Source organism: Jatropha curcas, chromosome 2 (assembly GCF_041381405.1).
Source record: "Jatropha curcas cultivar XTBG-Jc1 chromosome 2, XTBG_Jcur_1.0, whole genome shotgun sequence".
In the NCBI taxonomy this organism is placed as follows: Eukaryota; Viridiplantae; Streptophyta; class Magnoliopsida; order Malpighiales; family Euphorbiaceae; genus Jatropha; species Jatropha curcas.
The window spans coordinates 21,287,181-21,299,477 of NC_143152.1; the positions used below are offsets into that span (position 1 = coordinate 21,287,181).

Here is a 12,297-nt window from a genome sequence, read left to right on the forward strand (position 1 = left end):
TAAAAATTTCAAAATTCAGAACACCAATTGTATGATTAGTCTTTGTTGATTGCTTACCACAATTATCTGGCACTTATATTGTCTGTGACGAAAGACTATAAAATCTGTTCACAAATTTGGGTGAGTTGTCATCAATTTGCAGGGTAGTTGCGTTTACTGGTTTAGGCATGCGTCGTCCGGTAGAAGCAGAAAAATCATAACTATCCTTCAAAAGAATTTGGTACCATCTACCTTATCAAATTCGAGTTAAAGTCAATTCCCACCTCACTTCCTCTCCACTCTGCAACTCGCTGATCATCGCGACGCCGTTTCTTATCGAAGAAAAACCAATAATGGCTTTGAAATCCTTCATTGACGTCCATCCCGATTCTCATTTCCCTATCCAGAATCTTCCCTATGGAGTATTCAAGCCTCAACCGAGTTCGCCGCCTCGGCCCGCCGTGGCAATCGGCGACTACGTTTTGGACCTCTCCGAAATTGCTCTTGCCGGCCTTTTCGACGGTCCTATTCTCAAAGGCTCCGATTGTTTTCTGCAGGTTCATTTGTTTAAGAGACGTAATTGTTTGTTTAATTAGACCTTTTTACGGGCCAATTTGATCCTTTGCTTGGTTTGCAGCTTAACTTGAACAAATTTGTAGCCATGGGACGACCGGCATGGAAGGAAGCTCGCGCTACACTTCAAAAGCTGTTGTCATGTATGCTTATTTACAAAATGGAGAATCATTTTTTCTTTCTTTCAATTCTGTGTTATATATTATAATTATTGTTGGTATTTTTTAATTTTCTGATACAGCTACTGAACCGACATTGCGTGACAATGCAAGTTTGAGGCAGAAATCACTTGTGCTAATGGTAAGGCACATATAGAAAGCTATAATTACGTTTCTTGTGTTAAGATGAATGTTTGACTGATAGTAGTGTTGTCCTGTAATTCTATAGAGCAAGGTAGAATTGCTTGTGCCTATTGCCATAGGGGACTACACAGACTTCTTTTCTTCCATGCATCATGCTAAGAATTGTGGCACCATATTTCGGGGACCGCAGAATCCTATTCCAGCAAATTGGTTTGTTAATTTTGGAGTTTTGGGAAACTAAATCTTCTTTTCTTTGTTTTACTATGCTTTTATCTGTATGCACTTTTTTTTTTCCACAAAAAAAAAAAAAAAAAAAAAAAGAAGTAAAATCTAATTTTGATTTCCAGGTTCCATCTTCCTATTGCATATCATGGACGAGCTTCATCTATCGTTATCTCCGGAACAGATATTGTTAGACCAAGGTTATACAAATTTAACTTTCTTCTTCTTTTTTTTTTTTTTTTTTTTTTTAAATTAATTAGAGTTTCTTTCTTACTTTGCCAATTGTTTGTAAGAAAATCATTTGTTAGTTTGACTATTAGAAAATAATGTCATTTTGTACACATGATATATGCCCACTATCTGGGTAGCTATTACATGTGTTCATAATCAAACTCTTAGCATATCACTCTTTACCACTTAAATGTCCATGATTATATTTTGCAAATTCAATTCCATTTTAGTTCAACATGCTGTTGAGTCCACCAAACTTATACATAAATAATTATACTAATTCTATGTCGACTTGTGCTTGTTCAGTTTTATTAGTAATTATTTTGCATGTCTGACATGTACACAAATGAAGTGATAAAAAAACTGCAAAAGCTGAATATGGATGTTATTATGTATCACAACGTATTTCACTATTGCATTCTCGACCATTTTATTCTCATGTTTTTAAATTTTTGTGTCTTCTCAGAGGTCAAGGCCATCCAACTGGAAACTCCCCGCCTTATTTCGGACCTTCAATGAAGCTAGATTTTGAGCTAGAAATGGTTGGAAGATATAACCACTTTTATCAGTATTTCTGCATATTTAAAATAATTATGTTAATTTGATGTGATAATATCTAGAATTTGGCTTAGCAATGGATGAATTATCCATCTTTCTCTTTAGTTATGGAAATATTATTTATCTCCATACACTTAAAAAATGTTATTTTTTATTTTCACTAGTTCTCATATTTCCTGCAGGCTGCTGTAGTTGGTCCTGGAAATGAACTAGGAAAGCCTGTGGATGTTAATGAAGCAGGAGATCATATATTTGGTCTTGTATTAATGAATGATTGGAGTGGTATAAATTTTTTTTTTTCTTTCTCAATTTTTAGTCCATATCTTTCAATTTTTTTTTTCAAAAAAAAAAAAAAAAAACTGTTTGATGCTATATTTTATAAGGAGTTGGTTTTATCAGCTAGAGATATTCAGGCATGGGAATATGTTCCTCTTGGGCCTTTTCTTGGGAAGAGTTTTGGTAAGCTTCAAAGTCTTAATTCTCCATTAAACCTCAAAGTCCATTTGTTGCATTTGTTGTACAGGATATTAAACTGTTAGATTGCTGGTTTTTTAAAGTTTGTCTGCCCTTGCAATTCATAGTTTAGCCGGTTAATCTGCAAAGCAAAGGCCTTACTCTTTCTCATCTATCATACAGGTACTACAATATCTCCTTGGATTGTAACACTTGATGCTTTAGAGCCTTTTGCTTGTGATGCCCCCAAACAGGTATAACTTCAGTTTTCGCAGAAAATAAAACCATTTGAATTGGTTTGTTTTCCAATTTCTAGCATATTGACTGCTGTGTGATTTATGCTCTAAATTGCAGGATCCGCAACCGTTGCCATATCTGGCTGAAAAGATATCAAAAAACTATGACATTTCATTAGAGGTGGGATGTAGCAGCCATTTTGTAATTTTCACTTAATTCAGAATTGATAAAGTTCGTTGCCTTTTTATACCATGATTGTTTATCATCTGCATATGCATCATAATCTTTTCAGGCCTTAAGAAAAACTGTGTCTTACTTCATTTGTTAGTTTTCAAATATAGATTGCGTGGTATTGATAAATGACCTTTTGTTGCAAGGTTCAAATTAAACCGACTGGACAAGAAGACTCGACTGTAGTCACAAGAAGTAATTTCAAGCACTTGTAAGAATTCACTTTCTTTGTTGCAGTATTGACATTTTAAGTAGCTTTAAACGATACTTGTTTCTCTTACACAAATGACCTTGATATCATTAAACGCCGGGTGACATGAGCTTTCATATAAACAAAGGAACATTAACTCAGAAGACAACTTTTTTCTGGTTTTATACTTCAACTTATGTTTTGATTTGTTGCTCATGTAAATGATATATAATTCATCTCTTGAATTATTCATGCAACAGATATTGGACATTGACACAACAGCTTGCACACCATACAATCAATGGTTGCAACCTAAGGCCAGGCGATCTACTTGGCACTGGGACAATCAGCGGACCTGTATATTTCTTAGTGCATTATAAGATTGTTCATAATCCTAGTACTCTGCGCCTTAATCATATATACTAAGTCCCGTATTGAGGAACTGCCTCTTATTTTTGCAAACAGGAGCCAGAATCATATGGATGCTTATTAGAGCTAACATGGAATGGACAAAAACCTTTGTCATTAAATGGAGCAACACGGAAATTCCTGGAAGATGGAGATGAAGTCATTTTCAGTGGTTTCTCCAAGGTTCTTAATCTTTGCTCCTTGTCCTATAGCATTATGTAGCCATCTTTTTATATCCATGCTCAGGGGACTCATCCATACATGTCATGTAAAAACATGAATTTGTGGCCATCCATTTAGTTCCATGCTCAATAGTTTCATTCATATATCTCCTTTAAAACACCATTCTTCTAATAATCTTCCTTTTCTTTTTTTTACCACATAATTATTACTCTTCCCTTTTTTTTTTTTTTTGGTTTTGGCAAAGCAATCTTTATTCTTAGAGGAAATTTGGCTGTATTGAGTGTTTTCCTTTTTTTTTTTTTTTTTTTTTGTTTTTTTCTTTCTCTACTGGTTGTCTTCATTTCCTATACTGAGCTTCAATAAAATTAAGCTGTTGACTTATCTTTTCTGACACATTTTCAGTCATTCATGTTCTTGTGAAGCTTACGCGTGCTTTTTCACGAGCATATTGACTACCCAGCCAGTAGTCTATATTTTATCACTTGAACATTTATTGCATATACTACATGGTCTTTTAAGTTGTAGTGATGGAAGCTGCTATTCAATAATTTTGCATTATTTTTCTTTCCAAATATTTCAGATTGCACTAATGATCTTTCTTTTCTGGAAAAATCGGAAACTATGAGCTCAACCATGATGCCCTGATTTTGTCTTAACACTTGTACTCTTGCTGGAATAAGAATCTGCTTTACTTATCCTACCTCCTTTAAACACAGTTATATGAATACGGCTTTCATACTTCTCACTTTTCGGATCTTCTCATATTTGTTGCAATTCGTCAGTTTGTCTCGTGTGAATTGGTAAAAATAACCTACTTTAAATCCATATGCAGGGAGATGGCTATAATGTTGGGTTTGGAACATGCTCCGGAAAAATTCTTCCATCCCACTAAGGTTAAAATTGCTGTTCTAGTTGGTACATTGTCAATTGGCACCGCGTAAGTTCTTTTCATTTTCTTATTATTTTTTACTGTCAATGACTAAGTTAAGCTCTTAAGAAGTATGAAAATGCGAACTGTTGAATAAACAAAATATTAAGCCAGGTAGCATTTGCTAATTTCTGGTGGTTGCAAAGTCAAATTGTACGCCTAAAAGAGCTGTGTAGAACGGAAATGGTTGTGGCAATTTTAAAGTTCTGAACTTTGATTAATTTGAGTTCTGAGAAGTAAATGAATATAATGTTGGTCCAATAATTTATTTAAATAAATGAAACTCAGTAAGTATCGTAGGAGCCACAGGCTTGGATTAACCAGTATCCTATTTCTAGAATAAGGTTGAATTTTCATTCACAAATTGAACTAAAGGCAAGTATTGAAATATGTGAAGAGGTTCCCCAAGTGCAAGCTATGGTTAAAGCCCTTGGGCTGTTCCCCGAGTACCAAGATGGCAGCCTCCGCTGCAAAATTCACTTGTTCAAAACTATGCATTGGTTGGTAGGAGTCTAATGGAGATGAAATTCCAATTCTTATTTCTTATTTAGCTCCTCTAACCTTTTAAGAGGGGAAAGGATAATGAGTTCAATCATTCTTCTTCAAAGAGTTCGAAGTCATCACACCTAGCCAAATTTCGTGACACACTATTTAATGTTAAGCATTTCTTTACGCTAGTTTTTAACTAGTGAAATGCCAGACTGGCAACTATAAGAGAAAAAGAACAGTAACATTACTTTAGATATTAATAAAATATCAACTTCAAACATTAACATTAACTTCAAATAAATAGTTTTGTCCAAAAATTTATTAGTTTTATGCCTTTTGGAAGCGCAAATTAAATGCGGGCCGAGTGTTTGCTTCATAAAGACCAGCTGCCTCATCTTTTGCCGTCTAAAGTTTATACCTATATACCCTTCCAATTTTACTCTCAAATTATAATGGCTGGCTCTGGCTTGTATGTTTCGTTTTCCAAAAACACTGATCGTGCTTAAATTGAAAGGGTACAGCATCATCATTATCATATGTACCTGCAGCAGCCTTATCATCATACAGGTTTGCACCATCATATCAAATTGTATATCAGCATCATCATCATCATCATCAAATGCAGCAGCAGCCTTGGCATAATCAGGTACATATTAAGCGCTGGGCAGTGCATCGTCGTCATTAAAACGGGAAGTAACAAATTCCATATGATTAAGGTCAAGATGACAACGACTATACTCAAATGTTCTAATCCTATCGATTCGTGCAAAGATTACAATCTTGGAAGCATTAAACAAGGTCCGTCCGCTGATCTTAAAGTAGAAGATTTAAAAATGGCTTGAAAGAAAGATAAGAGATAATCCAGCTGAAGTCCATGATTCTCTGGAGGTAAACCTGGGAACTGAAACCTCGGCCTCCATTCACCAGTGCAAACTCAATCGTGACTTTATTAAGGCTAAAGTCTTCGCCCGGAAGGTAAATTTTATCCTAACAAGTGGTAATTTCACGTTTTACGCTCGGATATTAATAAATTATTTGAATAAATATTATATTGAATTATATTACTATTTTGAAAAACTTGATTTGTAAGTTGAACGTTAAAACTTTTAGAAGTGTTTTTTTTGTAAAATCTTATAATAATAATAATAAATTTGCTTCATCTTTATCCATATATGATAATTGATTATTTAATATTTAAAAAAAAACATAACCGTGTATTTTAAAAAATTTTCTTCAAAATAAATATATAATGTTTTTAAGATATACATAATCAATATTCTAATGATTTAATGTATTATTCTTTCTTTTATAGAATCCACATCTTATAAAAGAATAAAGTTTTTTTTTTTTGAAGGTATAAAAAAATAAAGTTGAATCATAGACGAGTAAAAATTTCGATATTGCATGATTAAATATATTAATCAAATTTAGACCATGTTTCAATTTGATATATATTCTTTTCAAAGACAATTAAAGACCTTGTACACGGACCATCAAATATATTGCCAAATAAGACTTCAAAAAATATTGAATTAGTTAAAATTTACTCTATAAAAAATAAGATTAATAATTACATGATAAATTGATATGATTAGATTTTAAAAGTCATATTCTTTTTTACTGTATAAATATATTTTTTTTCTTCTTTCAAATAAATGTATAGTAAAATATTAACGGAGTATATGGTTGATCAAATAAAATCCTATGAAATTGAGTCAAAACGTCTGACGGAGTGAAGTTTCACTCGAGGGGGTGTTTCTTCACTTTTATCCTAGCTCAATTGTTGGGTTTTCATGGTCTTCAAGCAAATTTCAACTTGGAAGACGTTGATGCCAGGTGGGAAAGGGTTTTCTGTCCAACAAACATCAGGAAAGCTCTCAAGAAACCAAGTGCTTTCAATGTTGTGAAAAGATCGAACTTTAGCTAGAACATATTATTAAACTCAAAAATATTTAAATGGTCTAATCGAAAAGTTAAAAAAAAAATTAGTGAAGCAAATATAAGAAAACATTGGTTTAGGTAGACAAAAAAAACTATAATTAAAAACGCAAAAAACTATAATTAACATTCCTAATTTTTCCTATAAATTCACTATCAGGTCTTTTCATAAAAACATGAACATTTTCCATCGGAAAAGTGAGTATATTCTATTCGAAATGTGAGTCTAACTAATGTTAAATAGTTTTTGGATAGAATGACGCGATAATTATTTGAAGCAAAATTAAATACATTATAATAATTTTTTGAAAATAAAGGAATGAAATTATTAATATATATATGTCACGACCCGATTCCATGGGCCGGACCGGCACTAGGACCCAGGTAAGCTTAAGGCTTCCGAGGCCCGTAGTAAGCCTGAAACACTTAAAATTTACTATCTCAATAAAATTTTAAACATTTACGAATCGCCCTGCTTACAATACACTATATTTATAATATAGGCTCACGAAATTATTTCATCTATAATAATACACGACTTAAAATTATACAAATCCTATAACTGCGGAGTTCACTAACAGATCTATACAGATAAACCTTCGGACATTTATCTATTTAATAGATCAATACTAAAATTAGAGAATTTCTTTTTAACAGTGAAAGAGTAGAGTTATAGCTGGGATTTAGAAAATGCTACTTCCTGAAAGATTTAAACAAAAGAGATGTGAGTTTATTAATGAATAATAATTATTGCACAACACATGCATTCACACAAATGTATAAATATATCAATCTAGTCATCCGACTAGCTATATGCTCACACAGACAGTCACACAAATGGCATATCACCAGCACTCACAATTATTAACATCTTCATATAATCACATCACGTGGAAATTGGTCAGTGGAGTCACCGAACCCCCGATGAGCCGTCCTCCCACATGGCTCATCCTCTCACGTGTGCACCAGGGAGCCGATCCCCCATACTGGCCGACCGGTCTAATCCTCACTTGACCAGCCCTCTCATTATTTTTCCATTCTCTCTTTTCTTTTCCATACCAACAGGAGGCAACCCGGTCGTCTCCATCAAATCTAGATCATCAGGCGCTCACAACAGGAGGCCACCCTGCGGGCTGCAATCAAATCTAGATTATCAGGTGCACCCAATAAAGAAGCCAACCTGTGGTTTTCCATATCATACGGATCAGAACAGTAGGTGCACACGGGGGCGCCGATCTCCCATTTACCCGGCTAACAGAAATCAGAATCAGGATCCATATAACAGTAACGGTCTCACAAACCCATGGTGACCCACTTCATCCCAACTCCACACAAACAAAGCATAGTATTATCACAATACAACTAATCAAACATTGCAATTAGATGCAGACATAATGATCCATTGAATATCGTAATGCAATGCACTATTAGACATCCATTTCTCAAATGCAATTAAATAATTAAATAAATACTATTAACAATAAACAATAACGATAAAATAAATGATAATAATAATAAACAATAACAATAAAAATAAATAAATAATTAAATAGCTAAATGAATAATAAAGATAATAAATAAATAATTAGAGCACTCTATTTATTATGTGTTAAGTTATAGAATTATTCTAAATAAACTTATTAATTATGTCATTAATTAAAACTAAACTAAGTTCTAGCGGAATTTCGGCAGCACCTCCCCTAAAAATTGGACTATCTACCTGCTCAAATATTACAATATTAATATATATTTATCAATCATTGCACACAACCCATCCGTCGGGCAATCAATCACTTTAAATCCCATCCTCCTTCCAAAACAACAATATCAACACTCAACCATTAATTTACAACAATCATGTTCTAGTGGTAATAGCAATCATTCTTTACTTTATATAATTATAACTAGCTTCAATAGCTAATTACCAAACAAATGAAAGCTTTAATACATATATAATTGAATAAAACTTACATCATTATGTTAATTTCAATTGTCTTCATTTGATAGTTTTATATTGTCTAACTATTATAGTACTCTTTATCAAGCTTTCATTTCTTCATTCTTGCTTACAGTAACAATCCACAACAAGTTATGAGGAGCACAATTATTCCAACAATATAAACTTGGTTCAAGCAAAAAAATCCATGATTTTCTATAGCTAGAAGCTGCCATTATATCAAAGAAACCTTGAGTTATTGATTAAACTCATACATCATATGCTACTTAACCCATTTTCCACCAAAAACTTAATTTATAACTTCGTTTGCATTATACCGCAATAATTGTTCAAGCTAATTAGTTAAAATGGCATGCTGCCATTTCAGGTTTCGCAACTCTTCCGTCATATCAGTTTATAGCTCATGTAATTTATTTGACAATGGTTTAAACTAATTTGCAATTACGTTATTTTAAAATTCTAAACCAACCAACTAAACATATCAGGCTATCGCAATTACCGCAAGCTAATCAATTTAATTTATTTTAAAAAAAAAACTAAAAATGTTCTATATAACCTAATTTCTTGTTATTCAAATTAATTTACTTAATTACTCTATTAAATTCATTAGTTAATTAATTCGAAATCTATACAAAAAAAATTGAGAATTGAGTCTTAGAACATACCGAATGAAAATCGGATGACGAATCCACAATCCAGGCGAGGAGAGGAAGATTCTGTCCATTGGGCCTCGCCGGAGGCTCGCCGGAGCGCCGCCGTCTACCGCCGTTCATGGTGGTCGGAAATCATCGCTGCCCAGAAACATGCAATTTGTACACCCCTAGAGTCGAAATTTCACCAAGGACACAAATCCATGCTCCGTTTGTTGAGTCGGTGGCCCATTTGGCCTAAACCGATGCCACCCGAAGCTTGGCGCCACCGTCAATGGTGATTTCACCACCGAAGCCTGATCGTCGGAACTGAAGGGAGGAAGACACGCGCAAGACCAAGAGGAGTCGATTAGAGGTCTCCTCGCTGGCTGTGTCCGCCGAAAACGGTGAGAATCGCCGAAAATGGCTTTGCACGGTGTCGCGCTGCTTCTAACGCGATTTCTTCTCGTTTCAAGCTCTGTTTCTGCAAAACGAGACTACAAATGGCTTCCTTTCTTTGTGCTCTTCAATTTAGAGCTATGGCTTGCCGATTTTGGTGGCCGGAGGCTGGAGGTCGGAGAAGAGACAGAGAAGAACGCGCGGAGAAGAAGAAGAAGAGAAAGAAAATAAGAAGAAAGGCGGTTTCTAGCAATTTCTAGGTCATTCCGGTTCGATTCAAACCGGTTTGGTCCAAATCAATTGTTTGACCCGATTTAATTTGGTTTGCAAAAAATTCAAGCTAGTTTTTGACAAAATCAATTTGATTTCTAGGTCCGATTTATTTCGATTGTTTTAGTTAGGTTCCGTAACTTTTTTTCCATTTACTCAATAATAATAATAAAATATTAATAGTAACACTATTTGATTTTAGGATAATTAATTTGTATATATTCCTAATAGGTTAAATTACGAGGTTTCGTATTATTTTTTCAAAAATTTAACCGTTCTCAAATTGAAAATTCCGATGATATATTTGGGCTTAGGCCCAACTCGCAACCTTGGGCTCCAATTGAAATTGTTTGGTATTTATAGCCCATATAGTTGAAAATCGAGATTTTTGATTTAATAAAAATTCGAAAGTTTCGAAAATAAAAATTCGGGGTATTTCAATTTCCCCCCTTAAGACAATTCGTCCTCGAATTGAAATCTAGTAGGAGAGAGCAATAATGGATACATAGGGAATTCAAAGTCATAAGAAATTACTTCCATCACTAGGGAGACAACTCAAGAGTGGATAATATGAACTGAAGAAAGAAAAGGGTCAGGTATTCTAATTGTAATTCTATCGTCAACCATCCTATTTAGTGCCACCTAGCTAAAACTTACAAGAACCTTAAATTTATTACCCAAATCTCCAATTACTAGTTTCAGACAGCTACTGAAATCTTTAGAAAATTTTTCTTTGAATAATATATTATCTTAAAACCGGTTTAGCAGTAAGTTGCACATTTATATGTGTATACATATATATATACCTCATACTTTGACTGCGATTAAATTTTAAAGTTACTTTACCATCTTCAAATTGTTCAATTTTTTGCAAATTGACGTTTGGTTTTATTTGATCAATAACTGGAGGAGGTACAACCCCCTCTAAAATCCATTCATCTGGAAGTGTTATATCTTTCCATTGGATGGTTTTAGGAATTACTGTGTTTGTTTTAGTCAGGTCTGTTTGAAGAAATCTAGTTTCACCAATTTTAGGCAGCAATTTGTATTTAGGGTTCCTGCAACCTTAGCCTGGGATCCCCAGAACTAAGTCAGAGTGCGGGACTTACACACGGGTTCAAAAATAGGCCACTTACTGTATCTGATATCTCAAATGGATCTTAGATGTATAGTTCAGTTGAACCATATCAAGATAACCTATGATATATTATAAATTGGAGTCTTTATATGTATACCGTTTTAGCAGTTCTAAATCCTTTGGCTCTGATACCAACAAAAGAGAAAAGGACCGCTTAATTACTCAGACTCAGATATTAAGTTGATGTTGTAATTTATAAATTAATAAACATATCATACATATTAAAACCTATATAAGCATGAACTAAACAACGATCATTATCAATATACATATTAATCAAAATATTATTAATATATATGTCAAATAATATACTATTATCAATAGGATTTATAATCATATAAATCATTACTATTATCTTGGTACGTAGCGTTGTAGCACAAGGTTTCCCTTGTTTATCAAGTGCAATGATAAACACCAGGAGGTTATGTGTTTCCAGCTGATATACCAAAGATTTTTAATTTGAATAATATTTGTTTATGAACATACAAGAATGATATTTCTGATGTGGAAGATCACACTAAGGTGCAATCACAGAGCATACTTATACAACAATCAATACTCAAGTCAATTTAATATTTATCAATTAACTCAACCAATAATTTATTATATTTTAATTAAAGTTTAGGGTTCCTGCAACCTTAGCCTGGGATCCCCAGAACTAAGTCAGAGTGTGGAGGGAGAAGAGAATGAAGCCTTTAACAGGGCTTTAATAAGTAGCAATTTATATTTACTAAAATAAATAATTGAAATAACAAAATAATATTACAATATTTAAATACAAAAATTAAACTTTAAATGATAAACTTAAACTAGTTTTAACTTACAAGAATTTTAAGACTTTCCACTTGTAATCCTTTACAATCGAACTGGGAAAGGAGGGGGATCCTTTTGGGCGAGAATAACTATGCCTATATATGCTATAATATGTGATTACATGCGATGCCTTCACAAGGGGAAAAGGCTCCCTTAAATAAAAATTTTC

The 12,297-nt window shown here is 33.4% G+C and overlaps 1 protein-coding gene across 1 annotated transcript; it reads left to right on the forward strand.

The window, feature by feature from the left end:
- The first annotated feature begins 11 nt into the window (after positions 1 to 11).
- On the forward strand, positions 12 to 4,716 carry LOC105634439 (fumarylacetoacetase). Its single transcript, XM_089718323.1, has 14 exons — positions 12 to 536; positions 617 to 695; positions 794 to 852; positions 940 to 1,064; positions 1,202 to 1,276; positions 1,774 to 1,849; positions 2,048 to 2,147; positions 2,265 to 2,324; positions 2,502 to 2,572; positions 2,673 to 2,735; positions 2,933 to 2,997; positions 3,237 to 3,333; positions 3,442 to 3,567; positions 4,400 to 4,716. The coding sequence occupies exons 1-14, from the start codon at positions 333 to 335 to the stop codon at positions 4,457 to 4,459; spliced, it is 1,260 nt and encodes a 419-aa protein (XP_089574449.1). The 5' UTR covers positions 12 to 332; the 3' UTR covers positions 4,460 to 4,716.
- The last annotated feature ends 7,581 nt before the right edge of the window (positions 4,717 to 12,297 follow it).

What these genes read in the sequence shown, in the direction of transcription:
- LOC105634439 (XM_089718323.1), top strand. Translation starts at nt 333, where the DNA reads ATGGCTTTGAAATCCTTCATTGACGTCCATCCCGATTCTCATTTCCCT. An exon ending in ACAGATATTGTTAGACCAAG is followed by an intron (nt 1,277 to 1,773) that starts GTTATACAAATT and finishes GTGTCTTCTCAG; the next exon opens with AGGTCAAGGCCATCCAACTG. An exon ending in CTGGGACAATCAGCGGACCT is followed by an intron (nt 3,334 to 3,441) that starts GTATATTTCTTA and finishes TTTTGCAAACAG; the next exon opens with GAGCCAGAATCATATGGATG.